General features: G+C 37.5%; 1 protein-coding gene across 1 annotated transcript; it reads left to right on the top strand.

Moving 5' to 3' along the window:
* Window positions 1–4,060: 4,060 nt before the first annotated feature.
* Window positions 4,061–18,492, top strand: LOC144440100 (coatomer subunit delta-like). The gene is made up of 10 exons (XM_078129363.1): window positions 4,061–4,177; window positions 5,958–6,221; window positions 7,979–8,158; window positions 9,974–10,179; window positions 10,943–11,107; window positions 13,245–13,410; window positions 14,211–14,358; window positions 15,342–15,453; window positions 17,518–17,722; window positions 18,356–18,492. The coding sequence occupies exons 1-10, from the start codon at window positions 4,175–4,177 to the stop codon at window positions 18,443–18,445; spliced, it is 1,539 nt and encodes a 512-aa protein (XP_077985489.1). The 5' UTR covers window positions 4,061–4,174; the 3' UTR covers window positions 18,446–18,492.
* The last annotated feature ends 285 nt before the right edge of the window (window positions 18,493–18,777 follow it).

Below are 18,777 nucleotides of genomic sequence, written 5' to 3'. Positions count from 1 at the left end.
TGCAATTGTGACCGTCTGGTTTGTTGGAAGACTAATTTCAAGTCACTACATTTAAGTGGTGTAAACCATGAATGACATTGTTGTTCAGTGCTGTTTGAATGATTGTCATTGTATTTGTATGCATATCTGAGGGTGGGGTATCAGTTGATGGTGTATGTAGATCTTAGAGGGTGGGATATCAGCTGATGGTGTATGTAGATCTTAGAGGGTGGGATATCAGCTGATAGTGTATGTAGATCTGAGAGGGTGGGATATCAGTTGATGGTGTATGTAGATCGTAGAGGGTGGGGTATCAGCTGATAGTGTATGTAGATCTGAGAGGGTGGGATATCAGTTGATAGTGTATGTAGATCTGAGGGTGGGGTATCAGTTGATGGTGTATGTAGATCTTAGAGGTTGGGATATCAGTTGATGGTGTATGTAGATCTTAGAGGGTGGGATATCAGCTGATGGTGTATGTAGATCTGAGGGTGGGGTATCAGTTGATGGTGTATGTAGATCTTAGGGTGGGATATCAGCTGATGGTGTATGTAGATCTTAGAGGGTGGGATATCAGCTGATAGTGTATGTAGATCTGAGAGGGTGGGATATCAGTTGATGGTGTATGTAGATCGTAGAGGGTGGGGTATCAGCTGATAGTGTATGTAGATCTGAGAGGGTGGGATATCAGTTGATAGTGTATGTAGATCGTAGAGGGTGGGATATCAGTTGATGGTGTATGTAGATCGTAGAGGGTGGGGTATCAGCTGATAGTGTATGTAGATCTGAGAGGGTGGGATATCAGTTGATGGTGTATGTAGATCTTAGAGGGTGGGATATCAGCTGATAGTGTATGTAGATCTGAGAGGGTGGGATATCAGTTGATAGTGTATGTAGATCGTAGAGGGTGGGGTATCAGCTGATGGTGTATGTAGATCTGAGAGGGTGGGATATCAGTTGATGGTGTATGTAGATCTTAGAGGGTGGGATATCAGCTGATGGTGTATGTAGATCTGAGGGTGGGGTATCAGTTGATGGTGTATGTAGATCTTAGAGGGTGGGATATCAGCTGATGGTGTATGTAGATCTTAGAGGGTGGGATATCAGCTGATAGTGTATGTAGATCTGAGAGGGTGGGATATCAGTTGATGGTGTATGTAGATCTGAGAGGGTGGGGTATCAGTTGATGGTGTATGTAGATCTGAGGGTGGGGTATCAGTTGATGGTGTATGTAGATCTGAGGGTGGGGTATCAGTTGATGGTGTATGTAGATCTTAGAGGGTGGGATATCAGCTGATGGTGTATGTAGATCTTAGAGGGTGGGATATCAGCTGATAGTGTATGTAGATCTGAGAGGGTGGGATATCAGTTGATGGTGTATGTAGATCTGAGAGGGTGGGGTATCAGTTGATGGTGTATGTAGATCTGAGGGTGGGGTATCAGTTGATGGTGTATGTAGATCTGAGGGTGGGGTATCAGTTGATGGTGTATGTAGATCTGAGGGTGGGGTATCAGTTGATGGTGTATGTAGATCTTAGAGGGTGGGGTATCAGTTGATGGTGTATGTAGATCTGAGGGTGGGGTATCAGTTGATGGTGTATGTAGATCTGAGGGTGGGGTATCAGTTGATGGTGTATGTTGATCTGAGGGTGGGGTATCAGCTGATGGTGTATGTAGATCTGAGAGGTGGGATATCAGCTGATGGTGTATGTAGATCTAAGAGGGTGGGATATCAGCTGGTGGTGTATGTAGATCTGAGAGGGTGGGGTATCAGCTGATGGTGTATGTAGATCGTAGAGGGTGGGATATCAGCTGATGGTGTATGTAGATCTAAGAGGGTGGGATATCAGCTGGTGGTGTATGTAGATCGTAGAGGGTGGGGTATCAGCTGATGGTGTATGTAGATCTGAGAGGGTGGGATATCAGTTGATGGTGTATGTAGATCTGAGAGGGTGGGATATCAGCTGGTGGTGTATGTAGATCGTAGAGGGTGGGGTATCAGCTGATGGTGTATGTAGATCTGAGAGGTGGGATATCAGCTGATGGTGTATGTAGATCTAAGAGGGTGGGATATCAGCTGATGGTGTATGTAGATCTAAGAGGGTGGGATATCAGTTGATAGTGTATGTAGATCTAAGAGGGTGGGATATCAGCTGATGGTGTATGTAGATCTAAGAGGGTTGGATATCAGCTGATGGTGTATGTAGATCTGAGGGTGGGATATCAGCTGATGGTGTATGTAGATCTTAGAGGGTGGGGTATCAGCTGATGGTGTATGTAGATCTTAGAGGGTGGGGTATCAGCTGATGGTGTATGTAGATCTTAGAGGGTGGGGTATCAGCTGATGGTGTATGTAGATCTTAGAGGGTGGGGTATCAGCTGATGGTGTATGTAGATCTTAGAGGGTGGGATACCAGTTGGTGTATATATCTAGATATGAGTGAGGGGTATCAGCTGATGGTGTATGTAGATCTGAGAGGGTGGGGTATCAGCTGATGGTGTATATATGTAGATACGAGTGAGGGATATCAGCTGATGGTGTATGTAGATCTGAGAGGGTGGGGTATCAGCTGATGGTGTATGTAGATCTTAGAGGGTGGGGTATGGACTGATGGTGTATGTAGATCTGAGAGGAGGCTCTTCAATCCTTTGGGCAAATACTGGTAAATGATACATGTCACCCTGTTATGTATTGTAACTGACTATAACGAACATGTTATTCTTACATCAAGTTGACGCTTTGGACAGCTTCACATCACGTCCAAGTCATTCTACCAGATCTCTGGCTGACCTATCTCATGTATGCTCACACAGTATAAGCCTAATAAATGATACAGTGTATATTAGTATGTATGGCTGCATCATTTGTGACTAGGATCACACTTCTATCTGATCTTGGGAGAATCAGCCTGTTGTGTGCAAGACTACTCTCTTCTCTCTAAGCTGGAGACGAATGAATCGTGTGATTTCCTGATTAATAAACAATAAGTGTTCGAAAAGATGCTTGGTAGAAAGTACTCATTGAGGTAGCCACAGTAAAGCCAATGGAACAGTTGAATTTGACTTAGAAAAACACCAGCTTTTCGTTGTTTTATAATGGGACAAGATAGGGAAAATATATTTTTTTTGAAAAACTACTCTGTTCTACTCCGTGGGGAGGGGTGGGATAATGTCACAGTGTAGTATACTACATATACATTTACTGTACTTTACATTACCTTGTATGGGATTGAACCTGAAGCCTTGTGATTTGAAATCTAAGCTTTAGCAACTCCACCACTTGAACCATGTGATTACACACATTACATTAACCATTTATCTATTTATAATGCATGCACCTCAAATGAAAAAAAAATTCTCAAATTGTCATGGAACCTGAACCATATAGTCTTTATCTTTGAAGTCCAAAACTTTAACCACTTGACCACATGGATTTTGTGATTACATATGTGCATTTAACCCTTTATCTATTTATAATCAATCATTTTCAACTGAAAAAAAAGTTTCTCTGACTTTAGTGAGGTTTGAACTTGCAACCACTGATGATTATAGACTTTGTCCAGAACCACTGGATCTGATGAGTAAAATATGTTACATTATAATATTTTAGCAAAAGTAAAGCATACAGACATTAGAAACACTTGGAAACAAAGTGTGAAAACACTACATAGTTTTGTTTTCTATGTTGTTTATCATGCAGCTGCAGCAGAGAGGCACGAACTTGTCAACGTGTTGACTCATGGACGACTGCGCCTCCTACCGGCAGAGTTTAGACATTTTGACCTATAACCTATATTTGTGTGTTGTTTGACTTTTCTCCACTGTTTTGTGTCGTTTGTTTATAAAATTGTGTACTCCAATGATAACCTGACGTGGAACCACATCACTTGGAACAAAATAGTGCTATATTATCGTACATTATTTTGGAAGCTGTAATATCCTTATCACCAAATATATGTTGGGAGTACATTTAAAACAATCACTGTTTGAAATTATGAAAATTGTAAGAAATTGTTATAAAAATAAATGAAAATCAAATTTGTGATACAGATTGCCCAAAAATGTATTCATACGCCGGTAGCGGAAGACCGTCCTCGTAATCCATGTGTACGTGGCCGGCAGAGACATCAGAACAAACGGTATAACCTAGCATACGATTCTACAATAGATCGCTGGTTATAATCACCACAACAAAATGGTAAGTAAACCCCCTCTCTGTGGCAAAGAGCGATAAGTAGGTATTTCCGAGACCTGGCCAAGGTGATCGCGGAGAACGCGCCCCATCACATCTGACTTCTCAGAAGTCAAAATGGCGACCTCCTAAGAAAGACATCGTAGTAAAGCATTTTCAATATTTTACTGTGATTTGTTCGACTGTCGACCATCAGAACATTAAGATGTTTCTTCTTGTCAACCTTAACAAACATATTTGACAAAATTACCCACATTAGGGACCAACGGAATTATAAATGATAGAAAATATTGGCATAAAATACGGAAGCATATTTTTCTGTCAAGTGCACATGATTCTGTATAAATCCTATGCATAGTGTCGACACATCTACACAAAAAAGTACAGTGTAGTTTGAAACCAAATCGTACGAAGGAATAGATGTACCATTGGAAAAATTACGAAAGAACGACGCATTTTAATCTCTTTGAGTTGATAAATCACGAATCATATTACAAATGAAAACATCAATAATACTCGCCAAAAGATATCAATTTTGCTGTCCAGTGATAACTTACTGTCCTTAAAATAACTTGTATTTACACATTTTCTCAGTGATAAATATTCCATTCAATGAATATGAAATTGATGAAGTTTCTTGAAATACAGACTCAGATGCACATCATCAAAATGTTTATAATTTAAGAAAAAAGATAACCATTCTCTCACATTTGTGGTTGTTGATGGATAAATGTAAGATTGAGTGTCAAATCACATAAACTTCCTAAACAGAATCCTACATATATGTACATTGTATCATGCTAGATGCAACCAAATTTTTACAATGCATCTGATCAGTGTTTTTTTCCTTTAAGCACAGTAAGAATTTGTACATTGTAATGGTATTTAAGTTCTACTGTGCTGCCATACATAAAACCAAAGGAATGCTACATGTACAACCCATAACACCAAAGTAAAGCATTTTCTGTATATACCACAATTGTTTACATGTATAGCACCCATATCAAGTGTAGAAGTATACTGTTTCATTTGCTAATTGACCACATTAGAAAGGCCACATGCTGTGTTTGTAAATTGAAACAGTATACATTTGCACTTGATGTGAATGCTATAAACGAGTGTAGCACATAGAGAAAGTGCTTTACTTCAGTGTTACCATGTTCCATTACACCAGGAAAACAATTCCTAAGTGCTTTGCAGAAATAACAGAGTTTGAAGTCAGAAGTTTTAACTTCCAAATAATTGAAATGAGATGTTAATAATTTGTTTTATTTGAGAAGCACAAATGTATATACATGTACTAAGCAATGAAAAAAGCGTGACATACATATAATCTTTATTTTGATGCATTAAGAGCTGCAAGTAAGCTATTACAATGTATTATAATCTTTACCCAGACTTGATGAGTGTATCCCAATATTTAGGACGATTATACAGTCAGGGGTGAACAAATCATTTTGTGAACTGGTGGTCCCCAGACCAGTGCCTTAAAAAATCCAGTGGTCCTGCTGAAAGAATTAGTGGTACAAGGTAGAATTTGTGTTGTCTGCCATAAAAAATAGCTAGTCCCAGACCCAGGACCAGTGGATTTGTTCACCCCTGATTATTACACCAATCTTTCATTCAAGTTAATGGTTTGTAGTGTTGTCTTTTTATGAAAGGTGTTTCAGTTCTTTATTTACTATCAAGTATACAAATGAATGTTGACAAAAAAAATAAAAAAAATAATGCAAGTCAGTTACCATTGTTATAATTACATTACCATTTCCTTCATTTGTTCCTTCAGGTGTTGTTAGCATCGGCCATCTGCACCAAGTCGGGCAAGCCAATCTTGTCCCGACAATTTGTTGAGATGTCGAGATCCCGTGTAGAGGGTTTACTGGCTGCTTTCCCCAAACTGATGAATACCGGTAAACAACACACATTTGTTGAGACAGAGAGTGTCAGATACGTGTACCAACCTATAGAGAAATTATATATGTTATTGATCACAACAAAGGCCAGTAATATCTTGGAGGATTTAGAAACACTGAGGTTATTTTCTAGAGTGGTAAGTATTATATATTTACAAATGTAGTCAATATTTGCCAGTGGATTTAAAAACACTGAGGTTATTTTCTAGAGTGGTAAGTGTAATGTTATACATTTACAAATGTAGTCAATATTTGCCAGTATTTTAATATAATAATAATAATAATAATAATAATTTTCCAAAAATATATGGTTACAAATTACAAATGCATTTACTAGTCGAGATAAATATGTATATCAATAGCTAAAAGGAAAGGTGGAATGAAAATAGTTGTCTTGCAACTAATCTAGTCCAACCCCTATACAAACATTTAACAATTGACGATAAATATAATCTGGGCATATCCAATTTAATATACTAAATCTTTGCAAAGGTTATAGAAATACAAGAAGCAGAAGAAGGAAAGTTTGTAGAATTAGCCGTGATTGACATATATTTTATAATGATAATTTTGATGCAGGGATCTCCTCACGCTGGACGGCACCGGACGCTAGCGTCCGGGACTCAGTCTTGGCGACCACTACTCAAAGTCACCGTCCACCACCTTCAAGTGTCACAATTGGTTACCATTCGACACCCCACACACACTCACTTTAATAATTGTACTTTCATTTTCTGCCCACATGGACGCATTGATTTAAAAGATAATGAAGTATTAAAATGTCTTTGAGAAACGAACAATGTAGACGACCAGTAATGACAAATACTCGACTATTTATAAAGACAAAGTGTGAACTGACAACAGCTGACGCTATACATTGATATCTCGTGTACAGTGAGTACGTGTGAATTACAGGGCATACACGATGCTGCAGACTTTCGACTAGCATTCTTCAGCGTCGTAAAAAAAGTATAACAGCCTCATATACCTTTTATAAAGTGTTGACGTTGTGTCCGATCATTAGTTTTCTGTTCAATTTTACTCTGAAAACACTTTTAGTTGGTAGTTTGACATCGTACATAGCACGACGATGAAAACATGTAATTTCCAAAATGGTGGGTGGTGACGTCACAAATTATCGCGATGTCTCATGTATCACGAGATTTCGTCTAAACTCAATGCGTATGTGTGGGTATACGCAACTTTTTAGAGTTTTGAAACTGCAGTCGTCTTTGGATATTTAGTTTGATTGAAACAACTTTAGCTTTTCTGAGAAAATTAATCAAAAACTGTGATTGAAAAAAATCGATGTGCAAAGATTGAGATTAGAGTTATAAATCTGTAGAGAAAGAAAAGTTGGTTTTAACTTTTTTGTTAGCAACTTTGATCATACACCATGTACTTTGAGTGTACCATTAATTTATTCATGAATATTAATTATGCAAATTAGCATGAATATTAATTAGTATCCGGGACTACTCTATAGCTTGGGAGAACCCTGTGATGGGGTGCCCAGGATATGTCTGGAGATACATGTATCAGGTAGATATGTCACATGACAGAATAGAAATTCTTAATATTATGGTCATCTGTAATATTCAATCTTTTGAAATATTTGATTATGTTGCTTGACATGTTCAGCAGCTATTGTTTAGGGAATTAGGGAATCACAAAAGAATATGTTAGGGGAAACTCAAGCAATTGAAACATTGATCTATGACCCAGGATTGAAACATTGACCTATGACCCAGGATTGAAACATTGACCTATGACCCAGGATTTAATCGTTGACCTATGACCCAGGATTTAATTATTGACCTATGACCCAGGATTCAATCATTGACCTATGACCCAGCATTTGACCTATAACAGTATGTATTTGTATTATTTACAGATTCCAGAGTACTGCCGAGTGATAGATGAAACTGAGATCCTTGACCATTCCTTTGAACTCATCTTTGCCTTCGATGAAATTGTTGCCCTTGGATACAGAGAGAATGTCAATTTAGCCCAAATCAGAACATTTACAGAAATGGACTCTCATGAAGAAAAGGTTTTCCAAGCAGTCAGACAGGTGGGTGTATAAGTAGATATTATTCCTTAGCAGTCAGACAGATTGGTGTATAAGTAGATGTTATTACCTAGCAGTCAGACAGGTTGGTGTATAAGTAGGTATTATTACCTAGCAGTCAGACAGGTGGGTGTATAAGTAGATATTATTCCCTTGCAGTCGGACAGGTTGGTGTATAAGTAGATATTATTTCCTAGCAGTCAGACAGGTGGGTGTATAAGTAGATATTATTCCTTAGCAGTCAGACAGGTGGGTGTATAAGTAGATATTATTACCTAGCAGTCAGACAGGTGGGTGTATAAGTAGATATTATTCCTTAGCAGTCAGACAGGTGGGTGTATAAGTAGATATTATTCCTTAGCAGTCAGACAGGTGGGTGTATAAGTAGATATTATTACCTAGCAGTCAGACAGGTGGGTGTATAAGTAGATATTATTTCCTAGCAGTCAAACAGGTGGGTGTATAAGTAGATATTACTCCCTAGCAGTCAGACAGGTTGGTGTATAAGTAGATGTTATTACCTAGCAGTCAGACAGGTGGGTGTATAAGTAGATGTTATTACCTAGCAGTCAGACAGGTTGGTGTATAAGTAGATATTATTTCCTAGCAGTCAGACAGGTTGGTGTATAAGTAGATATTATTTCCTAGCAGTCAGACAGGTTTGTGTACAAGTAGATATTATTCCCTTGCAGTCAGACAGGTTTGTGTACAAGTAGATATTATTCCCTAGCAGTCAGACATAGTAGTAACAAAACCCTTAGGTCACAAGTATTTGCTAACTGAATGCAGGTATATAATATGGAATTATATAGATATATCTCCGAATTGTTGTGATGTAGGAAACGGCAGTATGTAAACAATCATATTTTTTATGGAATGCATTCAATATGTAGTATAATTGCCATAAGACTTGCCATGCTACCATATCAGCCACAAGGCCAATGAAGGCAGAACAGCAAAACATCTCTTAAGTTACAGGCTGGGTGCATGGATATACACGTATATATATATTAATATTTTGTGTTCGTCATTCAGTTGTAATAGGTCAGGGATTATTTAAAAAGCTGCTTTTCTACCTCAGTTGGCACCATCAATATATTTAATTCTCGGTGCCTGAAATAGAATATTACTGCCTACTGCATTATAAAAATAACGAACATTCAATTTGAGAATAAGTCAACCTTCTTGTTACCCTCTAGCATGAGGTAAAGTTCTATTGCGGGTACTGAGAATAACCTCAATTGGCACCATCATTACAATTAATTCTTAGTACCTGAAATAGAATATGATGCTAGTTGCCAAATTTAAAACTCAGAAGGCATGTTGACAAATAAGTGCATTCTGGGATTTATGCAAGTGAAATGTGCAATACATATGTAATTACATAAAAACCTGTGATTAATTGCCCCGCTGTGCATGTAAATACTATTATTACTAGTATTAGTTTTTGCACTGCAGTAGTACAGCAGCATGTGTGCATGCATGTGTCCATCCGTTCATCTGTAATACCTCATTTCTCAGACATGCAATATCCCAATTTCTTTCAAACCTGGCACAAAGGTGACATATGGACATCACTTTATTTTGTGGCATATGCAAATTTCTTTTAAGACATTGACCTTTGACCTTGCTTTGATATCCAGGGTCACTTATCAAAATGTAGCCATTTCTTTCATAGAATGGATACTTTGTAGTAAGTTTGTTGCCATGCACCAATTTCTTGTAAATCAGTCACATAGAAGTAATGCATTTGAACGGCGACAGTGTCTCCTACGAAGGTTTGTGTGAAATTTGTTCTTCTTGTATTATTACTAACAGACTCAAGAAAGAGAGGCAAAGGCAGAAATGAAAAGAAAGGCCAGAGAACTTCAACAGCAACGCAGAGAGGCAGAAAAGATGGGAAGAATAAGGCCAACTGGGTATACAGGCTTTGGTAGCACTTCAAAGGGTTCAGATATGACTCCTATTGTTGGAGATAGTGCTGGAGTGTCAGAAGTATCTAAACCAACACCAGCACCTATTAAGTAAGAAACGTTTTTTAGAATTAAAATTTATAATTAATTCTGTAAACTCACATATTATGACATTACACCTCAGAAATCTTGCCAGCAGATTAGCTGAACTACATGAAGTCATAGTTGAGAGATTTGTATGGGGTGGGTACTAATGCTTACATGTTGGTAAAGTGTTAGTGCCAACCCAGTGTTAACAAGTAGTCAAAAATTAATCCTCTTTCTCTGTCAGGGATATATCTCTGTACACAACTAAGCACAAGTTTAAAAAATAAAGAGAACAAGCTGGGAGAAAAGGAATTAAAATGTAATGTTATGCTGTGCATTTATTAGTCCTGCTTGCATACAGAGTAATCCGGGACACGATTCTGATGTCAGCAATATAGACTCGTGCACCGCCAGTAAGCAGGGCTATGCATTTGTTAAAATGCTCAAATGTGTGTGTTTTCACCCAAAAATGTGTCATAAATTTTTATTAGACAACCAAACTAATTAATGTTAGAAGCTTTATTTTATAATGAAGGTTCTTGTCTGATACATTGGCATGATTACATGTGTCAGTCTGTTCTGGAATGTAATAAAAAAAGTCAATTAACAAAAATAGAAAACAAAGTGTTTATCCTGAATATCACCATGTGGTACATCTTAGTATTGTATAAAAGGACCTACCTGTATCATATTGTCTAATAATTGCTTTTTCCATTTTGAAAGAAATGTTTCATGAAGGATTTGCATGTCCCCTACTGTCTAATAAGTGATATTTTCATTTTTTAAGAAACGTTGGATCAGGTAGAGCTATGAAACTAGGCAGCAAGAATAAAGACGTTGACAGCTTTGTTGACAAACTTCGAACTGAGGGTGAAGATGTGATTAGTCCAAATAAATCAAGACAGTCAGCCAATGTAGTGAAAACAACCACACCAGTCAGTAACATGGAAAGGTAAGATTTCATGTCACCTAGATTCTATGCAACCACACCAGTCAGTAACATGGAAAGGTAAGATTTTATGTCACCTAGATTCTATGCTTCTGGTACAACCAGTAACATTGAAGTAAAGCACTTTCTCTATGTGCTACACTCATTTATAGTATGTATATTTGGGCTATTACCCACACATGGACCGCCTCATGGTGGTCGGCAGTGGACGGCCCCCATCCAGTATTCATAGAAAATAGCCGACACAAAAAACTGCCGTCCACTACAAAACATTATATTCTTCTTAGAATAATACTTCAACATTTCACTTTATGAGGCATTGGTCAGAAATGGGACCAAATTCTTTGTTGAGTTAAATTTAATAGTCTCAGAGAGTCTCAGTGTGGCTGGTCTTGTATTCACATAGATATATGTATACACAGTGAGTAATTAAGAGGAAATTTGACATTATACTTTGGAAAAGTGTCATAAAATATGACTATTTACAGTGTACATGTCAGGGTAGAAGGTAGTCTTACAGAGAAAATATAAAATCACATACTGACAGTGTACATATCAGTGTTCTCCACGAGGGGTTTTTGAGGGGCGCACCGCCCCTCTGTTTTCATGGACCGCCCCTCTGTTTACAGAACCGCCCCTCTGTTTGCGTTCAGCGCCCCTTTGTTTTGGTGTGAACGTCTTCAAGAGATTCTATTCAATGCCGTTAATGAAGGAAGTGAACAGCGACACTGCGTCTATCATCATTTATGAACTTATTTATCGCCTTGTTTATAACAATGGTAGCCGAAACAAAAACAGTAAATGTAGTACCGTCGTAAAGTAGAAGACGGTACGTTGGTAGTTTCTATGGCCGGGTATATCAAGCCGGTAATTTCCAAGCCTTCCCGTATACGTAATACAGTACGCATACGATGTACGATGTCACGGCAATTTTCGTATTGTATCGATAAATACGAACAAAATCCTAAAATTTATACATGTTCTTTAGAAATAACTACTCCGGTACGGTTCCATGGTAAAATTTATGTCCTAAATGATCACGTTTGGATGTGAATCGCGATCGTAGTACCACGAGGTAGCTCCGATGTGGCAGCCATGTTTGTTACTGTACATTTGCACTGAACGTATTCGGTTATTCTTAGCCCAAATTCGTCACATTAAAAATGTACGTATTTCCGGCAAATTTGGATGAAAAATCATTTTCCATTCATGAAAATTAAAAGGATATCAAATTTTAGAGAAATAAAGGAAAATGAATTGTTTTCAATTAATTTTTATGAATGACATGCACATTTACAAGGTGAAACCAACAACTCAAAACTAAGTGATAGCTAGCCTAGAGGTGCATACATGTACATCAACAATGCCATGTGTTGTCACTCCTGTGTGTAAAACATGCTTGCCAACATTACTATAACATCGTTTGTGTAACTTAACTGTCAACCTCCTTCCTGAAATTTTTACATTGTGAATTATGTGAAAGGTTTGGAAATTGGTGATTACAATACATTTCAGTACATTTTAGTTTGCTGAATGAATAAAATAGGAGTTTTTGATTTTGGAAACTTTTTTCACTTCCTAATATTATGATCTGGAAATATGCTAATGATATGCAAATAAATATGCAAATTAGGGCGCCCCTGTATTTTTCTAAATTGTGGAGAACCCTGCATATTTACAGTGTACAGGTGAGGGTAGAAGGTAGTCTTACAGAGAAAATATAAAATCACATACTCACAGTGTACATGTCAGGGTAGAAGGTAGTCTTACAGAGAAAATATAAAATCACATACTCACAGTGTACATATTTACAGTGTACAGGTGAGGGTAGAAGGTAGTCTTACAGAGCAAATATAAAATCACATACTCACAGTGTACATTTGACTATTTACAGTGTACATGTCAGGGTAGAAGGTAGTCTTACAAAGAAAATATAAAATCACATACTCACAGTGTACATTTGACTATTTACAGTGTACATGTCAGGGTAGAAGGTAGTCTTACAAAGAAAATATAAAATCACATACTCACAGTGTACATTTGACTATTTACAGTGTACATGTCAGGGTAGAAGGTAGTCTTACAGAGAAAATATAAAATCACATACTCACTGTTACAGTGTACATTTGACTATTTACAGTGTACATGTCAGGGTAGAAGAAAAGATCACACTAACAGCAGGACGTGATGGTGGTTTACAAGGTATGGAGATACATGGTCTGGCATTACTAAGAATAACAGATGAAACCTATGGTAAAGTCAGGATAGGCATTACTAACGGTGATAGGAAAGGAGTACAACTTCAGGTAGGTTCTATCAAAGCATTCCATATCAGGGCTTGAAATTAAACTTGGTTGGTAGTCATAATAGGCTACCATTTTCAGAAAGTGGTGGCCCAGGGATGGTGACCTGTAGTCACATATTCCTGAACTGTAAACAGAGTTCCGCTATTGGAAATATGTGTTTTATTAAAATACTTTTATGTCTGTAAATCTTGCATTCTTAAATCATCGCATAATCAGTGGTAGCCTGACTTGTCTATCAGCTGCAAATTATGGTAGTCCCATGACAAGAATTGGTAGTCTGCATAAAATGAGTGCCAGCCTGATGTTATCATCTGTATTGCATTAGGATAGTGGAGGCATTTTCTCGTTGAGTAGGCAACGCATGCAAGTTAGGTGTTACTGTTAATGCTAGCATGGTAGTAACACCTTGCTGATCATGTATTGGCACTGATCTAGCCATATGTAAACCCAGTCAGAAAGGTGATTGAGTTGTAATGTGTATCTGGGAACCTCCTAGTCTTGTAATAAGGCCTTGGATCATTGCTTTAGCATTGCTGAATAAAGCTCTCAGGTAACGAATACCTCTCAGGCTAGTGCCATCTGTAGCGACCTTTGGTCGCCTTTACAGTAAACACATTAGCCTGAGGGGCCTAGTAGCCAGACTAGGAACCTGTTGAGTTGTTAAATTCCAACCTATGTGTATGGTTCCCAGCAAACCATAGAAACTGATGAAAGTTTCAATATGCAAATTTCCTACTAGTGTCTCAGTCCTGTCTGTTAAGAATACACATATATAATTATGAAATGGTATTTTGTTTCAGACACATCCCAATGTTGATAAAAAACTGTTTGCATCTCAGTCATGTATTGGTATGAAGAATTCTGCCAAACCATTCCCACTTAACAATGATGTCGGTGTCCTTAAATGGAGACTTCAAACACAGGATGAAAGTTTAATGCCTCTATCTAGTAAGTATCTGTTTTAGACAGAGGTATGAACTCTATGGTTGGAGGGGGGGGGGGGTAAGAATGGGGGGATGTGTAACATGCGATGGAAGCTTAATACCTCTATCTAGTAAGTATCTGTGTTAGACAGAGGTATGAACTCTATGGTTGGAGGGGGAGGGGGGTGTTAAGGATGGGGGGATGTGTAACACGCGATGGAAGCTTAATGCCTCTATCTAGTAAGTATCTGTTTTAGACAGAGGTGTGAAGCCTGGTTGGAGGGGGAGGGGGGTGGTAAGAATGGGGGGATGTGTAACATGTGATGGAAGCTTAATGCCTCTATCTAGTAAGTACATGTATCTGTTAAAACAGAGGTGTGAACCCTGGTTGGAGGGGAAGGGTGTTAAGAATGGGAGGATATGTAACACGCGATGGAAGCTTAATGCCTCTCTCTAGTAAGTATCTATGTTAGACAGAGGTGTGAAGCCTGGTTGGAGGGGGAGGGGTGTAAGGACGGGAAGATACTCTGTATATAACACAGAATGAAAGCTTATTGCCTCTATCTAGTGATTATCTGTGTTAGACAGAGGTATGAATGCTATACAGTATTACATTATGTACAAAAGATTACTTGCAACGATGTGTGCACATACTAGTGGTATTTGCACTACAGTGCAATACTGAAAGCGTTATTGCATACCTGCATGCAAATGAGGATGCGATCATTCATTCTGCACAAAAGCGTGTAGATGCATAGCGTCATTGTTATGGAAATTTGTTGTTTTGGATAAACATAAGTAATAATAGTATAACTCTCATGCCACGTGAGTGCCAGTGTGGGTACACAGGGGGTATTTGCATTTGTGCTTGCAGTGTTTTCTGCTACACGTTCACAGAGAACACTGCAAGCACTCATGCAAATACCTGAGTACACCACACTTGCAGTCTCACATGTCATGGGGTTCTGTCACAGTACGTCTGACTAACCTCTAATTCATTTATTTCAGTCAACTGTTGGCCTTCTGAAAATAATGATGGTGGTTGTGATGTCAATATTGAGTATACATTAGAACAAGAAGACTTAGAATTGCAAGATGTATCCATTAGTATTCCATTACCGTAAGTATTCACTGCACCTTAGTACATTTTTTTCTTAGAATTGCAAGATGTATCCATTAGTATTCCATTACCGTAAGTATTCACTGCACCATAGTACATTTTTTTCTTAGAATTGCAAGATGTAGCCATTAGTATTCCATTACCGTAAGTATTCATTGCACCTTAGTACATTTTGTACTTAGAATTGCAAGGTGTATCCATTAGTATTAGCTCAGTATTTTGAAGCCACAGAAGTTAAAATTTTTATGACAAGTAGAATTCAGTTATACCTATTAAGGGCTCTCAGTATTCTACAATAATCAGCCAGTTTTGGCTTAGACCTGCAAAATGATATAGTTTGTTTTCATAAAAGGACATGGTCTGGAATTTTGAAGTACCGGTATTTTTCATCATTTATGTTTCTAAATAAAAGGTTATTTATATATTAGTGACTTGTATTGTCAATAGCTACAGTGGTGATTATTAGGATAAGAATTATATTCTATCCAGTAAACATACTTTCTAGCTGTAGTTTAAAATGACAATATTTAGAATAAATATTTGATTTCTTTTATTTCTTCTTTTCTATTGCCTGTAACATCAGGCAAAGGTAAGTATACAATGTGATACTATACTATACATACATACATACATACATACATACATACATACATACATACATACATACATACATACACACACACACACACATATACATACATACATACATACATACATACATACATACATACATACATACATACATACATGCACACTCACATGACATGTACACACGACTAGCATGCATAGACATTTGACAACTTACTCAAATTTAGGAATAAAACTGTAACATAACATGAAAATACAGAATGAATAGCATGTTGATACTACATATACTTTATATGGGATAGTGTGGTAGGTCTAGCAGGTTAATGTATATGGGTACATTTTCCTATAGTAGCGTAGGCATTGCCTAAGTTCATATAACAATCCTTTTTTTTTTTCATCATGTACACTCTTTTAGCATTTTTGTATGTCTCTTGCAATTGATAGTAGGTGTAGATTAGCAAACACTCATATGACAAATGCAGACTGTGTATTTGTATCTTATGCAATACTATCAAAACCATGCATGTCAAATTTAGACACTTATTTAGGGTGCACTTCCATATTGTAGTGTAGACTCGACCTTATACTATTGAACCCATCTGATTGAAATCAGATGTAGTGTACACGTGCAATTTCTTTTTGGCTACTTCCTCAACTCCCTGGGGAGCTTAAAATACATACTATGCTATGGTATGCTATGGTATGCTATGGTCTCTGACAAGTTCTTTTATAGCCCACCAAACTACTTTGACATGTCACTGATACACAGTCATTTCTAATGAGTAACCATATAGTAAGGGATAGGAATAGACGATATATTGGTGGCTAACATTGCTGTGTGTCAGTGACGCATAATATTGGCTTAGATGACACACTGCCCATTCACTCTGCACTCTGCAAACCTTTTCAACAGGTGAAAAACAAGCTTTACGAATTGTAACTATTGTTGTGACATGTTGATGTAAGATGGAAGTTGGATTAATTATACTCAGTCAGTGTGCCCTCTAAGCCAATTTGACGCACACAATTTCTAGTGATGCACCAAAATTTGGTGTTCCCCTATCTCTTACTATGTGGTAACCAGTGTGTCCTCTAAGCCAATTTGACGCACCACTGACGCACACAATTTCTAGTGACGCACCAAAATTTGGTGTTCCCCTATCTCTTACTATGTGGTGACCAGTGTGTCCTCTAAGCCAATTTGATGTGCAACTGACACACAATTTCTAGTGATTTCTAGTAGAGTGGCATTATTTATGACTTTCAGGATCTCGTGGTGTTTATTTTGGTGACTGCCAGTGTTTACATTATTGTGATTACAGATTGATCACATGTATGTCTGCACAACAATATTTGTGTCCGTCTTAGTGAACTTAGACCTCAGGTGCCATAGTAGTATATCAACCAGTATACGACAAAAAATGATGTTTCCTTGAATGTAGTTAGCTTATGCTGTTTGATATTAATTGTTTATAGAGCTGGTGTTGGAGCGCCGGTTATTGGTGAAATTGATGGCAACTACCACCATGATAATCGCCATGCTATCTTAGAATGGACCCTACCAGTTATCGATGCCAGCAATAAAACAGGAAGTCTAGAATTCAGTATAGGTGGTCATCCCAACGATTTCTTTCCAGTCACTGTCAACTTCTTGTCAAGGAAATCATACTGTGACTTAGAGGTATGTTGTTTTTGTCTGGTTAGTTAGAAATACTACAGAGTAACCAGAGATTACTTGCACCAGTGTGTATGCATAGTAGTGCAAATACCACTACCAAAAGCATTATTGTATCGGATACCTCCATGCAAATGAGGACACAAAAGTGCATTGTGTCATTTTAACAGAAATTTGTTGTTTGGGATAAATATATGTAATAATGAGAGGAAAAATCCACTTAACGGCCAGGGTTTCAATCCCAGGTTCTTCCATTCACATTAACTTATTAGCGGGATCATGAGGATTGATAAGATTATTCTGTTGTTCTGGACATACTTTTTCTAAAGCTTTGTCAGACAACTATGATTCACACCAAAATCTTAATCCCCGACTAAAGTAGTAAGACCATTATCATTTACCATCTTACATGCAAATGCAGCAGAACTGTGAAGTCTTACAAGCCTGTGGCAGAGTAGAATTAAAATCTGAATAAGACAAAGATTTTCTAGCAAAGCTGTTGAAAAATCTTTGGCTAGAACAAAAGGATGGTTCCACTGATAAAGACAGGACTAATGCCAACATGAAATTGAATCATTGGTATTGAAATGTCTTTGATTTGTGTGTGACCTTAACCTTGACCTTTGTTTTGTCTTGCAGGTAACTGATGTGAAATTAGTAGATGACAGTGCCCCAGTCAAATACTCCACAGATGTAGCATTTCTTGTTGATAAATATGAAATTGTGTAAAAAAAAATATCTAGACATTTTCTTTTTTTTTCAAATATTATATAATTATCATTAGCATTGGTATCTCTTTACTAAACTGAAGTAAGGTTTTTGTAATCTTTTAACACTACCCATACACAAAGAACTTCAGTCACCAGATGTAAGCAGCCCTGAACAACACACACCAGTAGATCCTGATTGGCTATGAGATGCTGTACTTCAATAAAATGGATCCTCATTGGTCAATGAATTATGAAAACTTATGGAAAGAAGATTTTGATTGGCTCATATGTAACATAGTATAAAAGATGGTTCCTGATTCGTAGAATTGCAGTTTTATAGGAATATTTTGT

The sequence above is a fragment of the Glandiceps talaboti genome, chromosome 9, assembly GCF_964340395.1.
Source record: "Glandiceps talaboti chromosome 9, keGlaTala1.1, whole genome shotgun sequence".
NCBI lineage: Eukaryota > Metazoa > Hemichordata > Enteropneusta > Spengelidae > Glandiceps > Glandiceps talaboti.
The sequence above is the reverse complement of the archived record's forward strand: the minus strand, read 5'-3'. Positions and strand labels throughout refer to the sequence as shown.